Raw genomic sequence first — 21450 nt, 5'->3', positions numbered from 1 at the left:
ATGTTGACTCTTCCCCAGCAAATAGCAATTATCTATGTGACTGATAATTCTGTTCTTTACTTCAGTTTCTACCAATATGCCTCACTCATTGGTCTGCAATTGCCAGGACCTTCTCTAGATCCCTTTTTTTTAAAATAAGCATTGCATTAGTACCTTCCAGTCATCTGGTACAAAGGCTGATTCCAAAGACAGGCACCATGCTACAGGACTATGTTTCTGTGATCCTCCCAGGTAGTTCCAGTACTTGGAGAGGGTCTCATTCTGGCTGCACATCAGGCATGGGCTGATTTGTCAGGCTCTACATGAGTGTACAACTGGTAAATTTAAAGCTGACATCTTCCCAAGTCTAATCCAGAGGAATGTGTGATCAGAGGTGTATTTGGATTGTACACGTGATGAACTGTCAAAAAGAGAAGATCTTCCATCTCACTACATTCCATCTTCTTTCTCATCTGTGGGTTTGTCTGCTTGGTTGGTTTTACATGCGACAAGGGAAAGACTGGGCTTTTTGATCATCACTGGGTTGCAGAGCATATATATAGAAATAGGAAGGAACTTCTCTCACTGCATAAAATTGCCTATTTCTGTTCAGGGTTTTTTGTTTTTGTTTCCCTCCCTGCTACCCTTATTCTGTGCATATAAGTGGGCGTTAGATGGCTACTGAATGCTTGTCTACATATATGTAGTTATTTTAGATTCTGACCAGAGACAAGACATCTAGCTATCCTGATTTGTCATCAAATTGATGATCTGAGAACTGTAAAAGCAGCAAAGAGTTCTGTGGCAGCTTATAGACTAACAGACGTATTAGAGCATGAGCTTGCGTGGGTGAATCCGACGAAGTGGGTATTCACCCATGAAAGCTCATGCTCCAATACGTCTGTTAGTCTATAAGGTGCCACAGGACTTTTTGCTGCTTTTACAGATCCAGACTACGGCTACCCCTCTGATCTGAGAACTGAATCCCAAATTCCAAGCTTGGACTAGGAAAAAGGGATAGAGCGAGCTACCATTGACATCCCTGATACAGGTCTTACACCTGGGCACAGATCTGTGGTATTCTTGCCAGAATATCCAATTCTTTCTATTCACTTAGGGCAGCTGGGAAGAATTGTGGTTTCAGTGACCATTCCCTGGTAGACAAGCACTGGGGTGCCTTTAGGTATGCTGAGGCTATGCTTATTTAATTAAGATGCTGGAGTTTTATGCTTAATAAAGTTGCCTTCAAGCCCAGACAGGACCTATGTGTTTTATTCCGCACCATTTTGGTCATGGCACCCATCAAGGAGAAAGTGTGTAATTTTATTTGAAATTATGTTTTTAATCATGTAGAAAGATATTTCTGCTCATTTTCCTGTAGAAAGATATTTCTTTCATTTTCCGTATGAAAGAATACTGAAATTCTATATTTCTTCAGTATTATATTTAAATTATAGTTTTTGGACATATATGTGTAGCATGTTTACATGTTGCAAACAGGGCCGGCGCTTCCATTTAGGCAACCTAGGTGCTCGCCTAGGGCACTAGGATTTGGGGGGGGTGGCATTTTGCCACCCTCGGCGGCAATTCGGCAGCGGGGGGTCCTTCCGCGCTCCGGGTCTTCGGCGGCAATTCTGCGGCGGGTCCTTCACTCGCTCCAGGACCTGCCACCAAAGTGCCCCGAAGACTGGGAGCCGCAGAAGGAATCCCCCCGCCGCAGAATTGCCACCAACGACCGAGAGCGCGGAAGGACCTCCGCCTAGGGCGTCAAAAACCCTGACGCCGCTCCTGGTCGCAAAACACACAAGAGAAAGATATTTTATAATGGTAATTCAATTTGCATATGATATAGGAATTTTCATTGGTCACCTACCCTAACAATACATGTTATTTTCTGGAATGAAACCAATAATCATGCAGTTTAGTGTCTTATTATTTTAAATGCATTTCCTACCTCAGATTTGTGAACCATGATCAGAGACTATAAGAAGATTCAGCAAATACAATTATTCAACTTAAATTTCTTAATACAGCATGCTCAAAAGATCATATTTACTTAATTATCCAGTCATCAGTGGCAATAAATAATATTGAAGCAAAAGCAAGTTGGTAGTTTAACATATTCAAATTATGATTCCAAATTCCTTTAAAATTAGGGAAATGACAAAAATTGCTGTAACAATAGGACATGTATAGTGAAAATGTAGAAAAAAGAAAACTACCTAGTTATTTATAGAGTCTTTGCATGGAGTTAGAAATAATACAAATACAATTCAACAATATAATTTACATATTTTTTTCTTATTGTCAAGAAATGACACATCTTCAAAATATTTTTACTCATTTCGGGAGTATTTTTAAATGAACTAAGGACAGCTGTGTGGTAGAGGTAAACAATTTTTATTTAGTGGCTTCTGTTTCTACATCTTTTGAAGCATATTACCACTTACAGTAAACCACACAGGTACAAGTGCTCTTTGAGGACTGGTATAGAATAAGAACAAAGCTTAAAATGCAAAGTTGACTTTTAAACTGTCTTCTGGATGACAATATGAAATTTTCACTACTGTTTTCAACATAGGGTTGTTGTTTATTTCTATTTTAATTGTGTCTCAGCCACAATTTTGTCACTTCTTTATCACAGATTTGGGCAAGAACTATTAACGCATTCATGTCTTATTTCAGGAAATCCCAACTGCTGGCACTAAGGACTTAATCTAGATGAAGGTCTCACCTTTTTAATATTATTGACTGTCCAGTGTGAAATCACTGAGCTGTGCTAATCTTTTTCAAAAATTTGCTAGTTGCTGTTAAGTTTATAACATCAGACTGGCTGTCTTGCTTAGCAACTTAAAGAGTTGCAGTGAAAGGCACAGGAAGCAGATCCTGAAGTATTAGGAAACCCATGACTATTTTGAATGTCCTGCACTAGCAGATTAACAATCCTTTTAAGGTTTGACATTCAAGATGACAATTCATTTTTGCACAGTACTGCCTTTTAAGACAAAAGACAATGTCTAGTGGCCTGGCTGCCACCAAATGATCTGTTTCTGGTACCTCTGTGCATTCCCAGGGAACAGCTTTATGAAAGCATTCCTTTTAACTTGAAATGTGATGTGTTCAACATCTAACACATGTCCTTAGGGCTATATGACTATCCCTTTGCTAGCACCTAGACAGCACTTTTCATCAAAGGGGTTTACAGAAGTAGAGACATATCATCGCCAAGCACTTATGATATCCTATGGCACTGAAGCAATTTTATAGGTATGGTCCCGTTCCCAAAAATTTAGAGTATAGGGTGATTCTTATGTATCACATATGGAACATTGCCACATTATGGGGAAATTTTCTTTCAAAAATTGTATTTGTCTTGTTTTCAACTTTGCAAATGTCTAGTTTTTAGAAATTGTTTAAACTTCTGTCCACCTGGGAAATGAATTTAAGGCTTACAATTAAACACAGCAGAATATATACATATATATATTAATAAAAATGTAAAAAGGAAAAAAAAAAGCTTTTAGTGTTCAAACTGTTAAGCAATAGTAAAATTCTTATGAACTAGTGATACTGTCATTGAACTGGAGACAGCTTTAGAACAAGCTTGCTCTGGCTTTTTCACCCTACAATTTGGAATCTGCTCACAGTACTGCCAGCTTAACCAAAAAGGATTAACTCTCATATCCAACTGAGAACACAGATAATTCTCGGTAATTGGTAAAAAATGAAGATGAATGGGGCTGAGAGATAAGGAGCAATTAGCTCATCAGCAGTTACAGCTGTGCACTCAATCCGGATCCATCTCTTGAGTCTCGGCCCCTTTTAAAGAACCTAAGCAGAATAAGCATAGGACACCTCCTCCCCAAAAAACTGCTATACCTGCCCATCATTCCTCTCTCTTCCATTTTATTTCCTCACTGTACAAAGACACCTGTCATAGCATTTTTTGTAAATTACTACCTCTCCCAGGACCTGTGTCTACAGCCAATCTTCTTTTTAAACTTAAAAAAAAAATCAGAAACCAAATGACTACTGTAGACACTCTTAAGTTCCCTGTCAATCGTTTCATTATAGCAGCATCATCTGTTTGAAAATATAAGCAATTCCCTCATCTAATTATAGAGAGGATTTGAGGTTCATTAACATTGCCAAGGCAGAGAATCAGATGTGCAACTGCAGAGCTGTGCTCAGTGGCCTGCATTCTCTGTTTCCTTTTATTTGCTTTCTCAAGGTCTCTGAGACTTTTTCCTGAAACCATAAAAGTAATTCTTTCCTTCAGAATAGACGTGTGTTTAGAGAAAGGAAATGACCACATTTTGTACAGTTCTATTATTGGGAGAGGTCACTAGAGAAAAATAATTTCATCTCAATGTCTTTTCCACTCTTTTTGGAGAAGGGAAGGGATAATGTTAAGCAGGGCAACCGTTAATTTCAGGCAACAGATCTTAGCTTTCCTTACACGTGTCTCAGAGTTTAAATGTTTTAAGCTAACATGGATAAAAGGGAAGCCTAGAATGTCAAGAGCCCCTCTTAATTTTCAACACATTTTGTGGTTGTTTATGGATTATTGTGCTAGTGAAATGTAAAATACTGTCTTGTATTTCCTAATTGTGTTTAGAAACAGAGAACACCAAAGTCTTTATGATTGCTTCATTTCCTTAAAGAAATAATAGCAGGTTTTTTGGTATGATACAGTTTAAACAATGACATTTTCTTGGGACATCTGTTTTGAGATCACTTTTTGAATAAATATGAACTCATTTCCTACTAAGAAAGTAATTTACTATTGTTGATAGCTGTTTACAAGTTCCATGAGTCAGATATTAGCTAGTGGCAAAGGTCCTCTCAAATCCTTGGAGTATTCCCTAAACAGTGTACATAGTATTTTAATCATATAAAATGTTAAGGGAAGCAAAATTACAGGGACTTTTCCTACTAACTTACAGTAATTTGAGGCTAGCTCAGAGGAATTATTTAAAATGTATTTACCTTTAAAGATTTCATTCCTTTTGCTACTCTTTGTTTATGAAGCATTACAGTAAATGTTTAAAAACAATGAAACAATTGAGATGCTCACTGTACTTATATTTTTGGAGTATAAAACCCAAATATACAATCTGTACATAATTTACTTGCATTAAAATAAAATTATTACTGATCATAACAGAAGATATGTTAATACAGTAAACAAACAGAAAAAAAATGTCAAGCCAATTTAATGTTTGACCTTGTGAATTTTCTTCTTTTAGTCCTGCATTTATAAGAGCACAATCCTAGATGCAGTAGAGTTTTGAATGCTGGTTTATGTAGATAGTTCTTTAAACAAACAAACAAAAATTATCTGGCCTGCATGTTGTGTCTAGAGTTGCCACTAAAAAGAATCCAGGACATTTTTCCTTCTTATCTGCAACGTAGCTCATATCAGCCAACCTGTCACAAGACAGTACTTGATATAAACAAGAGATTGCAAAGACATCTCAGTAATCAATATTAGGATGGCTACAGTATGGAAGCTCCAACCACCGCATATCATTTGTCTCAGCATCTATTTCTATGACCAAATGAAGCATTAATTCAAATCATAAATCTATGGTGATTTAAATCTGGGAATGAGCACCTGCCTGCTTTAATGATTTATTTTGTACATTTCAGTAAGCAGGAGATTTGTCCATATGAACTGACAGGTCACCTTCAGATGCCAGTAGCAGACTGTTTATCACCATGCAGACTAGCATCTCATCTTAGCAAGTAAATATTAAACTAAAAGAATCCAATTGATTGTGGATGGGGGAGAAAGGCGTAGCTGCCATATATTTTACTCAGTGTGCTAATACCTCACTCTGATTCCTCCATGGTTCCTTATTTTTCTCCTAAAATGATAATTCTGGTGGGAGGATGCAAGCTCAAGGTTACCATGTAAAACTGAAGGATATAAAATCATTACTTATTAGTATCATTGACTCTCTTTAACTCCCTTTACTCGCTAGCCTTTTGGCCATTGCTTCAAAGGACCAGTCAGTAAATTTGTGTAGTGTTGTGGATAGCTGCAAAATATTCAGACACAAAAATCACTTCTATAAGTCATATTAAGTGTCTGATTAAAACCAAAAAAGCAAGACAATTCCAAACTGAAACTAATTCAAATTGGGACTTCATGCTTAATTTGCCTTACTTTGCATAGGTACTGCAGGAGCCTGAGATCAAGATATTATCCCCTCCATGTCTACTAAATATGCTATAATAGCCCAATATAATGGAAAGAGTTACTTTTCTTTAGCTTTAACCTTGAATTTCCTTGCTTTGATCAAATTACTTTTATTCATCTTTTATCCTTTCCCTCCCAGCCCTCAATAATATGTTTAAAATGCAAGTTCAACCATATATATTGTAACTCACTAATAATGTATGTATCAAATATTCTCAATTAGTTCCAGATGTATAGATAAACAAAATATTGACTAGATATGTAATGACAGCATTTTAAAATGTGGAGTATGGAGTGGAAATCCATCAACCTCATGAAGAAACTTCCACAAGTACAGACACATATCATCTTCCTTTCCAACTGCAAACGGATGGACATCATACCAAATGGGCTGAAGGTGAAAAATCCACTGCTGTCTACATACTGCACAGACCACAGTGAGAGATTATGCCATACACTATCAAAGAAACTGAGGAATCAACTGATCAGCATCCTACAGCAAACAGGAAAACATCAAAAAAGAGCTCTCCAAGCTGCAGGCTTTCATAAATAAGCAACCTTCCACACAAACGGACTTTACTAAAATAAGACAGATCTACATGACACACTTCACCTCTCTACAAAGGAAAAAGGACCATAAGCTGTCTAAAATCCTACCTGCCACATGGGGCCACAACAGTGGTACCCCTAACTCACCCAGCAATATTGTCAATGTATCCAGCTACACACTCAACCCGGCAGAAGCGTCTGTCCTATCTCGGAGACTCTCTTTTTGACCCACCACCCCCATGAACCTGATACAGTTCTGCGGTGATCTGGAAGCCTACTTTCACCGCCTCCGACTCAAAGAATACTTTCAAGATAACACTGAACAGTGCACTGGTACACAGAAACCCTTCCAACAACAGCACAAGAAGAAGAACTCCATATGGACTTCTCCTGAGGGTCGACATGACAGTCTGAACCTATACACAGAATGCTTCTGCTGACGAGAACAGGCAGAAACTCTAGAAAAAACAACATTGCTTGCCTCATAACCTAAGCCGTGCAGAACGCAATGCCATCCACAGCCTCAGAAACAACCCTGACATTATAATCAAAGAGGCTGATAAAGGAGGTGCTGATGTCATCATCAACAGGTCAGACTACCAAAAGGAGGCTGCCAGACAACTCTCCAATACCAAATTCTATAGGCCACTTTCCTCAGATCCCACTGAGGAATCAGGGGCAGCTCTAGGTATTTTGCTGCCCCAAGCACGGCAGGCAGGCTGCCTTCGGCGGCTTCCCTGCGGGAGGTCCCCAATCCCGTGAATTCGGCAGCAGCCTGCGGGAGGTCTGCTGAAGCTGCGGGACCAGCGGACCCTCTGCAGGCAGGCTGCCAAAGGCAGCCTGCCTGCCGCCCTCGTGGCGAGCGGCAGAGCGCCCCCTGTGGCTTGCCGCCCCAGGCACGTGCTTGGTGTGCTGGTGCCTGGAGCCACCCCTCTGAGGAATATACTAAGAAACTGCACCATCTACTCAGGACACTCCCTACACTAACACAGGAACAAATCAACATACTCTTAAAGACCAGACCAGGGTTATTCTATCTACTATCCAAGATCCGCAAAAATGGAAATCCTGAATGCTCCACCATCTATGGAATTGGCAGTCTCACTGAAGGACTGTCTGGATATGTGGACTCTCTACTCAGACCCTACACCACCAGCCCTCCCAGCAATCTCCATGACACCATGATTTCCTGAGAAAACTACAATGCACTGGTGATCTTCCAGGAAATACCATCCTAGCCACCATGGATGTAGAGGCTCTCTACACAAACATCCCACACACAGATGGAATACAAGCTGTCAGGAACAGTATCCCTGATGATGCCACAGCACAACTGGTTGCTAAGCTCTGTGACTTTACCCTCACGCACAATTATTTCAAATTTGGTGACAATATATACCTCCAGACCAGTGGCATTGCTGTGGGCACATGCATGCCCCCAAAATATGCCAACATTTTTATTGCTGGCCTGGAACAATGCTTTCTCATCTCTCATCTACTCATGCACCTTCTCTACCTACGCTACATTGATGACATCTTCATCATCTGGACCCATGAGAAAGAGGCTCTGGAAGAATTCCACCACGATTTCAACAGCTTCCACCACACCATCAACCTCAGACTGGACCAATCTACACAGGAGGTCCACTTCCTAGACACCACAGTACAAATAAGTGATGGTGACATTAACACCACCTTATACCAAAAACCCACCAACTGTTGTGCCTAACTTCATGCCTCCAGCTTCCATCCTGGACACACCACACGATCCATTGTCTACTGCCAAGTGCTGAGGTACTACCGCATTTGCTCCAGCCCCTCAGACAGGCCCCTCAGACAGAGACCAACACCTGCAACATCTTCACCAAGCATTATCAAAACTAGGACACCCGCATGAGGAAATAAGGAAACAAATCAACAGAGCCAGATGTGTACCAGAAGCATTCTGCTGCAAGACAAGACCAAGAAAGAAACCAACAGACTACTACTGGCTATTACCTACAGTCCTCAGCTAAAACCTCTCCAACGCATCGTCAGTGATCTACAATCCATCCTGGACAACGATCCCTCACTTTCACAGACCCTGGGAGGCAGGCCAGTCCTCGCTCACAGACAACCCACCAACCTTAAGCATATTCTCACCAGCAAGCACACACCGCACCATAGTAACTCTAACTCAGGAACCAATACATGCAATAAACCTAGATGCCAACTCTGCCCACATATTTACACCAGTGACAACATCACAAGACCTAACCAGATCAGTTACAACATCACTGGCTCATTCACCTGCACGTCCGCTAATGTAATATACGCCATCATGTGTCAGCAATGCCCCTCTGCTATGTACATCACCCAAACTGGACAATCCCTACGTAAAACGATAAATGGACACAAGTCAGATATTAGGAATGGCAATATACAAAAACTTGTAGTAGAACACTTCAACCTCCCTGGACACACAATAGCAGACTTAAAGGTAGCCATCCTGCAGCAAAAAAACTTCAGGAACAAACTTCAGTTCATTTGCAAATTTGACACCATCAGCTCAGGATTAAACAAACACTATGAATGGCTAGCCAACTACAAAGCAGTTTCCCCTCCCTTGGTGTTCTCACCTCAACTGCTAGAAGAGGGCCTCATCCTCCCTGACTGAACTAACCTCATTATCTCTAGACTGATTCTTGCCTGCATATTTATACTTGCCTCTGGAAATTTCCACTACATGCGTCTGATGAAATGGGTGTTCACCTACAAAAGCTTATGCTCTAATACGTCTGTTAGTCGATAAGGTGCCACAGGACTTTTTGTCGCATTTTAAAATACAGGTTCTGGTTATAATGGGAGAGATTTTCAAGGCACACGTGGCAACTAGGCACCTAATTCCCACTGAGAGTCCATCTGAGTTAGACTACTGCACTCCATTTGTGCCTCTAAAAGTTTCCCTCAGTAGTTATAGCAGTTCTGCTGAAGCCTGCTTGATATTTCTTAGCATAGCATCCATCTAGGAGCATCTATCAGGCCAGGGCAATTATCATTGACAAAAGAGTATAATGGCTATTTTTAAGCCATTATGGTTTATTCTGATCACCTAAGTTAGAGATTTTTTTTATCTGTAACTGATTGATCTACTATAATTCCTAGTTTTTATTTCTATAAATCCATAAGTGTATGTGATGCTATACACTAGGTAAGCCATGCTAAACACTAAACAAAGTCCTGAACCAAGAGGCCCTGAGCAGGTATAACATAGCAGATGATAGTATATTAGGTATACTGCATTCACAGAGATTTTCTTGAAGACATGGGAGAAATTAGAATGTTACTATTCATGGCAACAAGGTTGAGGAAGAGTTTCATTCAGTACTTAGCTAATGTTGAGTGGCTAGCAAGTGTAACCCCCACATCTCTTTGGTGTGATGTTCTGTCCCATCTAGAGGCACCGAGACCACCTAGAGAGAGTGATTAATGTGTTTGCTCTACAGCCTTACCTAACAGCCATGTGGCTTTTAGCTCACGTGGTAGAGACTCATGCACTAAGCTCAGGAGATCCCCGGTTCCATCCTGCCCACAACAACTGGGGTCTGTCGGCGTTACACAAGCATTCAGAAAATGGCAATTAAAAGCCTTACTTTATATCAGGTGGCTAAACTGCAGCTCGTGAGCCACATGCAGCTCTTTTACAGTTAAAGTGTGGCTCACGGCCCCCCCCACGTCAGTCCATTCTCCACCTACCAGACTGGGGGAGGGGAAGTTTGGGGCTTCTGCCCTGCAGCAAGGTGGTTGGGCTAGAGGCTTCTGTTCAGTGGGGAGGGGGTCTAGGGGCTTTACCCCACAAGAGGCACCTGATGGGGCTCGGGGCTTCAGCCTCACTCTTGCTGAAGCCCTGAGCACTGGCAGGTGCCTCCCATGGGGCTGTAGCGCCGAGCCCCACCACTTTGCAGCAGGCAGAAGCTTCAAGGAGGTGCGCCTGGCTCTTGAACTTCTGAAGATTATCATACGCATCTGGGAGGATCAGTAAGTTTGGCCACCTCTGCTTTACATATACAGTAGTACATATTTACTACAGAAATAACTTGACTGTACTTATGAACTGATCACTTTTGATCATCATACCAAAAGACTATAAATTATGCTTCCATATTTGCTAGTTTTGAGGTATAAAAACAATTCATTTTTTTAATCCAAAATCATTTCCTTAATTACTGTCCCACAGAAGCTGTATTCTATTTACATTGTTAACTATTACTAACCTCTACAGTGCCATAGGCATACAAGCACTTTGTCTCTAGAACTGCTAAACAGGATTAGTCCCATAGCATAATATTTGAATGTATTACTTCATATAATGTATGCATCTGAGTCCGGCATTCAAGATCCACATGTTTCTACATCCATTACTGCCTCGTCATCCTACCAGCTGGTAATGCTACCCTCACATTCTTCCTCACTGCCCCATTTTCCTCTACTTCTCTGAGGGCCACCCGCTCTCCTCAATTCACTGTTGCATCTCCCTTACTTTCAAACTTCTGCTACTGCCTTCCTCTTACTCACTCTTGACTTCCTGCCAAGAAGACAGGTTGTTTTTTTCCCTCCCTTCAGCTCTGGTTATTCTTGGTATTTCAGTAGCTAGCACACTAGTAGAGACCTCCTTCTTCACTGTCACTAGAGAAGCTTTCTAAAGTGCTGTGGTGGTTTTTCTCTGCTCCTAGAGCAGTTCTTTATTGAATGAAAAAAAAAAGCCTGACACTCTCTTGATAGGAATTTTCAAGTGTATGTTTTGCTGTTGTTTAAAAAAAAATGGCCTGAGTGTTTTCGCACTGCAGTCCCCATTCGATCTATATTTACATAAGTAGACTATAAGTACATGCAGAAATATACAGAAACAGTAATCACCTACTTTTTTTTTAATGAAAGAAATGCCCCTCCCTTGAAATCAACAGGGGGTGAAGCTTTGATCCACCTGCAGTAGAAGTATGCCGTGCAGAAAGAGGGGTTATGAGAAAGCACACATAGCTAGATGCTCCCGCCTTGGGTCCACCACCTTGCCATTGGTTGGAGATGGGGGACAAGTCTAGGCTATCGGCTCTTGTGGGCTTCCCTAGGCTCTTCAAAAGACTTTTGATCGGGATAGCAGCCACTTTTATGTATTGTTAGACAATTATTTATCCTTAAGAGTAATCTCAAAAGGTATGAAGACTATGGGGAGCGGAAAGGAATGTACTGAACTGTCAAGAGCCATTTTATTTCTAAATATGCTTATCCTGAGTATAGTATTCTGAACATACATTTTAGTCACTGAATTACTACTGCTGAGTTATCTTGTTAGTACTGTCTCAACGTGATAAAAGGAGTCAGTTCAATAAAAAGGCATAACAAACCATTTTATTGCAAAAGAAATGTGCATATGATTTAATCAACAAAAAAAGTTAGTCTAGCTTTGAAGTGTGTTTTATCAAAACAAACTCACCAGAGAAATGCATATAATGTATTGGAACAATTCCTTTTTTGAAAGAACAGAAGTTGCGGATCATTATTTAAGAAACAGAAAAAACTCATTTAACAATGTTTTAAGAATGTGTTTATTAAAGGAGATTAATTGTAAAGCATGGTAGTAGTTTATTGGGTAGGTATGTTTTCCTTATGTCACACGGTACCTGAAACTGTGAATTATTTTGCTTTCAAGCAACTGTTCTGAATTACCTAAAGTCGATACCTAGTAGAGTGAGTAGGAGACATGGTTAAATTTCGCTCTGACACCTTCATCTGTCACCATACCTGTACTTTGAAAAATGAACTCTTAGCAATCAAACTGCTTTCTTTCATGGAAAATATTAACTGGGGTCTGAAGTAGCGTCCCACAAAGGAAAGGATGTTCTTATAATAGTAACAACAATGCTGAGTGCTCCTGTAAAGGTCAGCTACAAAATATAGCTAAACATGAACAAAAGTGGCCTGCAAATGTGCCAAATTTTCCCAAAATCAAAGGTTTAATGGTAAAAGGAAGAGTGGGAGAAAGGGTATCATTGCAGTAAGATATTGATACTTTACTGGCATGTATGTATGTATGTATATAATGTTCACTTCCAAAACTTACCAACACTTGAATTCAGATCTCCATTCTCAGACTCTGCTCCATGTTGGTTATTACTGGCATGATAGTTGGACATAGCTTCTAATTTGATTTTTTTCACTTTCATTGCTTCTGCTATGGCTGCATTGGTAGCAGCTGCTGCTGCTGCAGCTGCTGCTGTCAGACCTATAAAGAAATATGAATGAAACTTAATATACATTATACTATGACTCTTCATTAGTGTAGGGCTTGAAACTGTTACTCTTCCTTCATCATTGACTACATAATTAGCAGAGGATAATACTGAATAATATCCATCCTTATTTGCTTAGGAGACTGTTTACTTTTTAATGTAAAATGCATAACATACTATGTAAATAGTTACTTATATACACGTGAATTCACAAAATTGGTCTCTAATTGCTTTAGTCAGAATATAACTGCAGCTACACACATACCCATTTAGAAGCCTAACTTCACCAACAAACCATGTATTTAGGTGCAAATGTGAGTGTAAATAAATATACCTGCAATAAATTGTGGATGCAAAACTACACTTGAAACACTGGAGGACAAGCTAAAAATTAGGGCCATAGAGTTTGAATAGCATATTCATGACTAATAAGTTATATTCACAATTAAGCCATTCTCCCTGAGCTCACATAAAATTCCAAATTACTCTAGCAGAATAAATGGGGCATACTAAAACAGCCATCACTTTCTTAAAGGAAAGGTTAGCTATGTAAGAAAAAAATATATAATTATTTACAATCCTACAAGCAGGCTTAGACCTCAAGGCATCTACCAGAGATACCTCACACAAAGTGTGTAACTCCTTTAATTTCCAAGCCACCCTCCTGCATCCCAAATTCTCCATCTCCAGACAAAATCTTTGCATCTAGCTGTATTTGTGAAACACTGTATTGTAATAATGAGCTGGTACTGACACTGTCAAGAATGATTGGTAGAACTGCCCAATTTGCTTTCATCACACTACATTCAACCTTTTTCCAGTGCCCTGAGTATGGGGCAGTGCATAGCTGTGTCATGCCATTAGAAGCCCACAGGAGAAATTTTAATTCACAGACTCACAGTTCCCTTCCTGTTCCCCTCTTGCTTCTGCAAAGAGAGAATTTTGCTACCGCCCTCTACCAGTGGCAGCATGCTTACAGTTGTTTTGCACCAGCCCCCTTCTTCTGTGTAGTATGTTGGGGAGCGGTGGCAGGCACAGCTCTGTCCACCCCTTACACCTCTCCATGTATCTGGTTTCTCCCAACCCCACCCTGGACCTAATAGGCAGAGATGGGGGTCTTACTCCCCCTTAGCAAAGCAAAGGTACTACAGGGTTGGGTTTAGGATCCCAGAACCTGGAAACAAGTGATGAGGGCAAAATCTTGGTTTTTCTTTCTTGGATGCAAAGAAAAGCATCCAAGTTTAACTAGTACAGTGATGGCTTCCTGAGTCTGCAGACAGCCTTCAACTATTTCTCTGAGGTGTGAACTGCTTCACACACCTCAAAAGGGAGTTAACCTCACAACTCACTTCTCTGGGCAGGAGGGTCAGGGGGCACCACCACACTCCAGCGGAGGGATCTGTGGCCAGAGAAGAGTGCAGCAAAGGCCCAGCCCACCTGCCCAAGCAAGCAGATAACCCCTGCCTACTGGAGTAAATACTGGAGAACCACCTGCTGTCACCACTGCTGTTTCTGATGAGGGGTCTCTTAATGCCTCCACGTGTTGGTGGAATTATAAATTACACTATAATTACTTTCTGTATAGTTATAGCAATATTAGTTACACAATTGCTATTCAGGCAGTAGGAAAGAGTCCAAATGTCAAATATCAAAGAACAAGGTGAACAGACATAAATCTGTTTTAACATTTACTACTACTATGAAGCTTGCATATTCAGATCTGACTAATACAATAACATGGATGCTTTTCAATGATTTTTTTTTTATCTTAGAGGAAGGATATGAAGTTATACATTACACAGATTTGGTTACAGTTCCTAAATTAAGCCACAGAAAAGGGATGATGCACCTCTGAACTTACATTTGTATCCTGTGTTTGTTATACAGCGCAGTATCGCTCACTTCCTTTTTCTTAATACCATTGTCAAGCTATAGCTAGTGTCTTCAAAGAAAAGTCCTTTACCAAAAAATGCAAATTTTCTTTTGCATCAAAATATCCCAATATGCAACCCTATTCTCTTCCAGTGCTATTCTCTAGAATTGATCAAGGCTTTTGTATGAGGACTAGAAATCTCAAACACATACTGTTGAGCTATGAAACTGATGTTAGCAAAACTCTGCTTGTGGTCATATTTTTCTCTTAAAAAGGGAAAAAAAAATAAAGACAGAAATTGAACTCCTATATTCATTCTCTCTCTTACATAATTGCACAGCTGACTGATACAAGAACACTCTGCTAATTTTAAGCATCAACCCGCTACCAAGTCAAATTCACTTCACCATGTAAACCCCAAAATACCAGGTTACTGCAGATGAATGCACAGGGTTCAGATGGTGGGGGGGGGGCAATCCACTAAGCTGAGGATAGTGCTCAAGACTGCAGCACAGTCTGTCCCCTAAGTAATTCCACTCTAGCACAACTACTCATGTGCTGTCACTCTGCTCTCCACACCTTTCATAACCACAATATGAGACATAAGTGGCATGCAAGATCGTGAGCCAGCCATCTGCACCATGATGTGTTCCAACCACTGTTACAAGATAAGGTCTCTCCCCAACAGAGGGCCCTATTTATCTCAAGTCCTCTCCAGAGATGACTCTCAAATGTACTGTAAAGGGCAGAGAGTACAATTCTGCAAAATAGCAGCTACTATTTCATTGTTTGATATTCTGAAAATATGATTCAAGCTGAGTCAAGAAATGTCTTAAATTGTTGTTTAACTCTCCCCACCCCCACCAAACTAAACACTATTCAGTATCACTACTCTGTTACACCAAGCTGCCTGGGAATTTCCTAGCCATGCAGAGATTAAAGTAATGGTACAGTATAGTACTTCCGCATTTTACATTATGCAAATTGCATCTCCAAAAATTAAATGACCAAATGTCACCTTTAAAGGCAATTTAAAATGGAAAAGAACTATATTGGATATTCAATAGCTCAGAAAATAAATTACTTTAGTCTGTTAATATTTGAAAAGTTAAAGAAACATGTCAAAATACTCAATAGACTCCAGTCAATGGCAATTATCATTAATATTCTAAAACTGATAAGCTGTTTATGTCTGGCATTCTTCCTGCTGATTATTCAGTAAGACAAGCAGCTTTATAACTATCTCATCACTCCACCGTCACACAAATTTCATCGACAGTGCTCATGCACAGCTATTAGCAATATGAATCTAACCATTACAAGAGGGAGGAAAATCGAACATGTGGCATTAATACGCAGTCCTGGTTCCTAACCATCTGATAGGCAGATGGTGTAAAGCAGATTCTCCAGCTGAAATGAAGGGGGACATCATTTAAAACCTTGTTTGCATTCTAACTGATATCAGTGCCATATTGATATACATGATACATCATGGCAGAATTTGAACAATCTAGTTTGTTTCAGTCATAAATGTTTACAGCCTTGCTTTTTATCTTTAGAAGCATGTTTTGAAGAGCATATTTTTAATTTATGAAACCTATTGTTTACTTCTGTTGAACCAGAAGATTAGCAAGGAGCAGGAATATTAAATTACCACAACCACAGCAATATAACTAAGCTGGATGAATAAAGTATGTTTTTTTCAATAAAAGATGTTAGCAAAGGAATTAAAAAATTAGCCTAGACATTTTATGCATTAAATACATTTATTCATTTAAACTTTCTAGCTTTTTTTCCCAGGAGACATACTTAGAAGTTTAATGCTTTACACAGCTATTCAGTTAAAGCTCTCACTGTGTGCAATTAATCTTGTCCAACAATTTAAAATTCAAAAAGCAAAACATCAAAAAGTAAAGTTCAATTCAACAATCATGGTCCTGAAGTAATCTTCTTGCTCCTGACAGTTCCTATAGACTCCTCGGCAAAAGTCTGTTCAAGGTGTCGTGTAAGAGCTTTGTGATCTTGAATTATAACTCAATTGAAAGCTCTGCAAGCCTCAGTAGGAACTCATGTCTTAACTTCAGCTAGAAGCAGACCACCAAAAGAAACAGTGTGAATGATCTCTTTCTGCAAAGCCCTTCTCCCTTCTGCCACTCAAATGCTGATCATCAGTACAATTTTATGTTCCCACAATCACATGTATTTAAAATAAACATATTTGGAAAGAGCTACATTCCAATAATTACACAGTTTGTAATTGCTGTCATAATTATACAATGTGTTTTAAAAACATAATAGTAAATTTAAATGAAATTTGAATTTTTAACCCATACTGATGCCAAGGCTATTTGGAAAATCTCTTACCTAAGTGGGGTAAAGAGGTCTGGAAACTGAGAAATTAGCTGCAATGTTTATTTGTATTAACTAATTAGACCATCTTTGGAAGAAATAATTGCCAATTCCTGGTCTCTGGGGAAACACATTGTAATCTCCCTCAGTGCTCTTTGCTGGTTTAGAACAGCAATTCACAGGACTGGACAAAAGGGGCAGGTGCAGAAATTTAAATAGTCGTATTTGGCACATGGATATTACAAGCAAAGGTTATGGAACAATCCAGACAGTCACTAAGGTTTCACAGAGAGTAGTATCAGAGAACACCGTTTCCCTCCCCCCCCCCAAAAAAAAAAAAACTTAAGCACAAGGCTGGAAAGGATCCATCTGACATGCAGGATTGGTACCTGGTTGCAAGAGACATGTTTTGTCATTGAGTGAAAAGGAAAAGTATTGCTTAGTGAAAGCTCTATCTTCAGCTCAGAAAAAGTCACAGCACATTCTACAATCTGGTTTCCGACATTTGTCAGCACTTGGGGCATTACGGATTTGGTATGCTGTGCAACTGCCAGGCCACTTTGGCCTGTTGGGTGTTCGTAGCTGTTCAATATCTTAACCAAGATGCTTTTTAGTGCCTTTACCAAATATAATCAGCAGCATTTTCTTGCCAAATTATGGTCTCATTTATACCCAGGTAACTTCACAGACGTCAGCAGAGTTTCATGGGTGTAAACGAGACCGAAATTTGGCCTATTACATGTGGGACTCCAGGGCACAGAAATGAATGAAGCAAGCCAAAGATTTCAGAATCACTTCTTCCTGGCAGGAGACCTTAGAAAAGCAGTTTACTTTCCCTAGCAAGATGCTCTGGAGAACAACCCACTGTGCCAGCAAGCAGATATGCCAAACCCACAAAAAAACGCAGAAATCGGGATTGTGTTTGGCTTAATTGGCTTGTAAGTTGCTTGTTGGCTAGTTTTTGGCTTGTTGGGCTTGTAGCTTGTTGTAGCTCAGGGGTCGGCACCCTCTGGCATGCAGCTTGCCAAGGTAAGCACCCTAGTGGGCCAGGCCAGTTTGTTTATCTGCCGCGTCAGCAGGTTCGGCCGACCGCGGCTTCCATTGGCCATGGTTCGCCGTCCCAGGCCAATGGGGGCGGTGGGAAGCCACGGCCAGTACATCCCTCGGCCCACAGCGCTTCCCACACCCCCACTGGCCTGGGACGGCAAACCACAGATCGGCCAAACCTGCCGACATGGCAGGTAAACAAACTGGCTCGGCCTGCCAGATGCTTACCTTTGTGAGCCACATGCCAGAGGTTGCCGACCCCTGTTGTAGCTTGTTGATTTTTTTTATCAGCTTTTGGCAAGCAGGGCAAGGTGCTATCTGGGGCAAGGATGGGAAGAGAGTCGGGGGTGCACAGCGCGTCCACCACAGTCCCAGACTGCACGCTGTGGGGATCTAGTCACCTGGAGTGTTGGGGTTCTTAGGGAGTGGCTTGTTTTGTCCTTGTTTTAAAATGGGATTGGCTTGATTTCTGGCTTCTTGTGAAAGTTGACAACTGTGCTGGTAAGTTTATTCAAGAGTATCCAAGTTGATACCAGTGATGATATCTGACACAGGCTACTGCCCTCCGACATGTGATCCTACCTGCTTAGGAAGGATTTATCCAAATTCTAGTTTTGGCAATGTCAGCAGTTTAGAATAAATCAAATCATTAAAAACATACAAGGACTGTATGTACACACACTGTATTCATCTGAGTAGTCCTCGCACACGTACTCCCAGCGAGCTCAGTGGGACTACTAGTGAAAATACTATTTGGATGACTAAGGATTCCAGAGTCAAGCACTAAAGTTATAACTGACAACTGAATCAAACAGACATACAGGAAAGCAATATAGATTTGATTACGGATGTTTACAGAATTATATGGGGAAAACTTGAAATACTGTTTCTATTATAAAAACAGGTAAATGAATTGTGTAATTGTTGGTGTCTCTTCTTTAATTACATGACCCTTTCAACCTGCTGATTGCAAAGGTTTCTTTTGGGGGTTTGTTTGTTTGTTTGCTTTTTAGTTTACACCCAATGTCTGAATGATTTCATTTAGCATTTTCACTCCCCCTCACCTTGGGCAACATAGAACAAGTAAAAAGCTAAAAAGCTAAAAAGCCTCAGGCACAGTGGTAGTTTTGCCTCAGTAAGAAATACAAGACTTAAGTCTATGGACTTGATCCTGAGCTTACTCTAGTTAATAGCAAAGCTCCCATTGACTTCAGTGGTGCAGGTTGAGGCTCTAAGGATACATCTACACAGTGAGCTGCAGCCCATAACAGCAAGCCTGAGAGCCCGGGTCAAGAGACTTGGGCTCCCAGGGCTTATGCTACGATGCTAAAAACAGCTCTGTAGACATTGTGGCTTGAGCTGGAGCTCAGGCTCTGAAGCTTGAGCCTGAGTTCCAGTCAGAGTCTCAATGTCTACACAGTGCTGTAGCACAAACCTGCAAGCCCGAATCTATTAACCCAGGCTCCGAGACACACTGCCACTCACTATATAGACGTACCAAGTGACCAATTATCCCAGTCCCAACTGAAGAGCATGGACATTTTTCCACTGATTTTGAATAAAGCAGGATCAGAAACTTAGGCTCTTATGTTCTGTGATGGCGGATACTTAATGGGGTATCCACACTAGGACAAGGGTCTGGCTACACAGAACAAGCTGCAGATTGGGAAGCCTTAGATTGTACTCAAATGTTCTGTTAAAATACATTAAATCTCAGCAGAAGTTTTTTTTTTTTCCAATTCAAATGATTTAGGCAATTGGTTGAAATTTAAGAGTAACCCATACTTCTTTTTTTTGTTAAACATTGTGGATCAGTCCAACCTAACCCAATAGTCTTTGCACACCCAAAACTCCCATAACTACAATTTCTGAGTGATCAAGGAATTTTCCATCAGATTTTATAACTGTACATTCCCCTGTTGGATTTACATTTCTTACTGCTCATCCAATCTGTTTCCAAACAGTTAAAAATGACTGCTGTACTAATTAAAAGGTAACGATGACTAAAAGGTTAATAATTAGGATCTCACTTAAATTTCCACATCAAGTGTTTAGAGAGATGCAATCAATTGTTAAAATTCTACAAATTGGAGGCCAATTCTCATCTTGCATACACTGAAGTAACTTAGTGAAGTAATCAGACTTAAAAAATTGCTGTAAGCGAGATGAGAATCAGGCCATCTGTTTTTAAGCACATCTAAACAAGTTTTTCCTGTAATTATATTTAAGTTGCATTATGAATTTTGATGCATGGCTAATGCATTTAAAACAAACAAATACGGCAGAAAAGAGTTAAATGTCAACAACTAGGCTTCAAGATTTCAAATCCCCTTTTGCTTTTAGTCATCAAGAGTTCAAACAATTAGTACTACTACTACTATAGAGAAATAGATCATTTTAATTTAGAAATTAGTAGTTACACTTTAAAGGCCATTTTTGTCCCATCCAGAAATCCTTGTAGAAGGATATAGGGGATTTTGATTGAAAATAGTCAGGAGAGCATGTATATATATTTAAATAAAATTAATAGAAATGTTAAGATTTCATTACTTTATCTGAGATCTTTATATAGCTCTTGCTGTTCATTTGTTAAAAATAAGAGCTCCTCAGAGAAAAAAATAAATTATTCAGCAAATAAAGTGAAAACTTAATTCCCTCATCAGTAGTATATTCCATTTACAGAATCAATGGGCAGTAATTCCCCAAAATTGTTCAGTTTTGTGATTTCATTCGTGTTCTTAAAGTTGAAGGTGAAATCATCAATTGCAATACCATAATAAATACTGAAGGCTTTCAGCTTTAACATTTTTTTTTTTTTTGCAATCTGTGAACTTGATTTTAGTTCAAAGTATTTTTTGGCAGAATTAACCAATATAACGTAGATGTGCTGGCCTGTTACTGAATTTTCTTAGAACATTTTGAAATACTGCTGAAGTGCATACAGAATCAAAACAATACAATTAAGTGAGAACATTTTTTTTCTTAAACAACAGTCATCTCTTCAAAAGCAATAGGTTCTCAGTCCTCATTCAATCTGTTGCATTATTCACTTCATGTGCAACCTCATGCCGGACCATAAATTGTTACTTTATCTAATCAAAGGAGACTTAACTCTACAGAAGGTCAAAGGTTTAATTTTGTGAAGTATTATCTTACGCTATGAGTTTAACTGAAAAATAGAA

General features: G+C 39.8%; 1 protein-coding gene across 3 annotated transcripts in view; it reads right to left on the bottom strand.

Moving 5' to 3' along the window:
• DACH1 (dachshund family transcription factor 1) overlaps nucleotides 1-21450 on the bottom strand; it is a 465786-nt gene that overhangs the window by 220126 nt on the left and 224210 nt on the right. For all 3 annotated transcript variants that reach the window (XM_050948495.1, XM_050948516.1, XM_050948507.1), the window contains exon 3: nucleotides 12831-12992. In XM_050948495.1, the coding sequence (XP_050804452.1) occupies nucleotides 12831-12992 (162 nt within the window). The remainder of the gene's footprint in view (nucleotides 1-12830; nucleotides 12993-21450) is intronic.

The sequence above is a fragment of the Gopherus flavomarginatus genome, chromosome 1 (genome assembly GCF_025201925.1).
Source record: "Gopherus flavomarginatus isolate rGopFla2 chromosome 1, rGopFla2.mat.asm, whole genome shotgun sequence".
Lineage (NCBI taxonomy): Eukaryota > Metazoa > Chordata > Testudines > Testudinidae > Gopherus > Gopherus flavomarginatus.
Note: the sequence above shows the minus strand (reverse complement) of the source record. Positions and strands in the feature narration are given on the sequence as shown.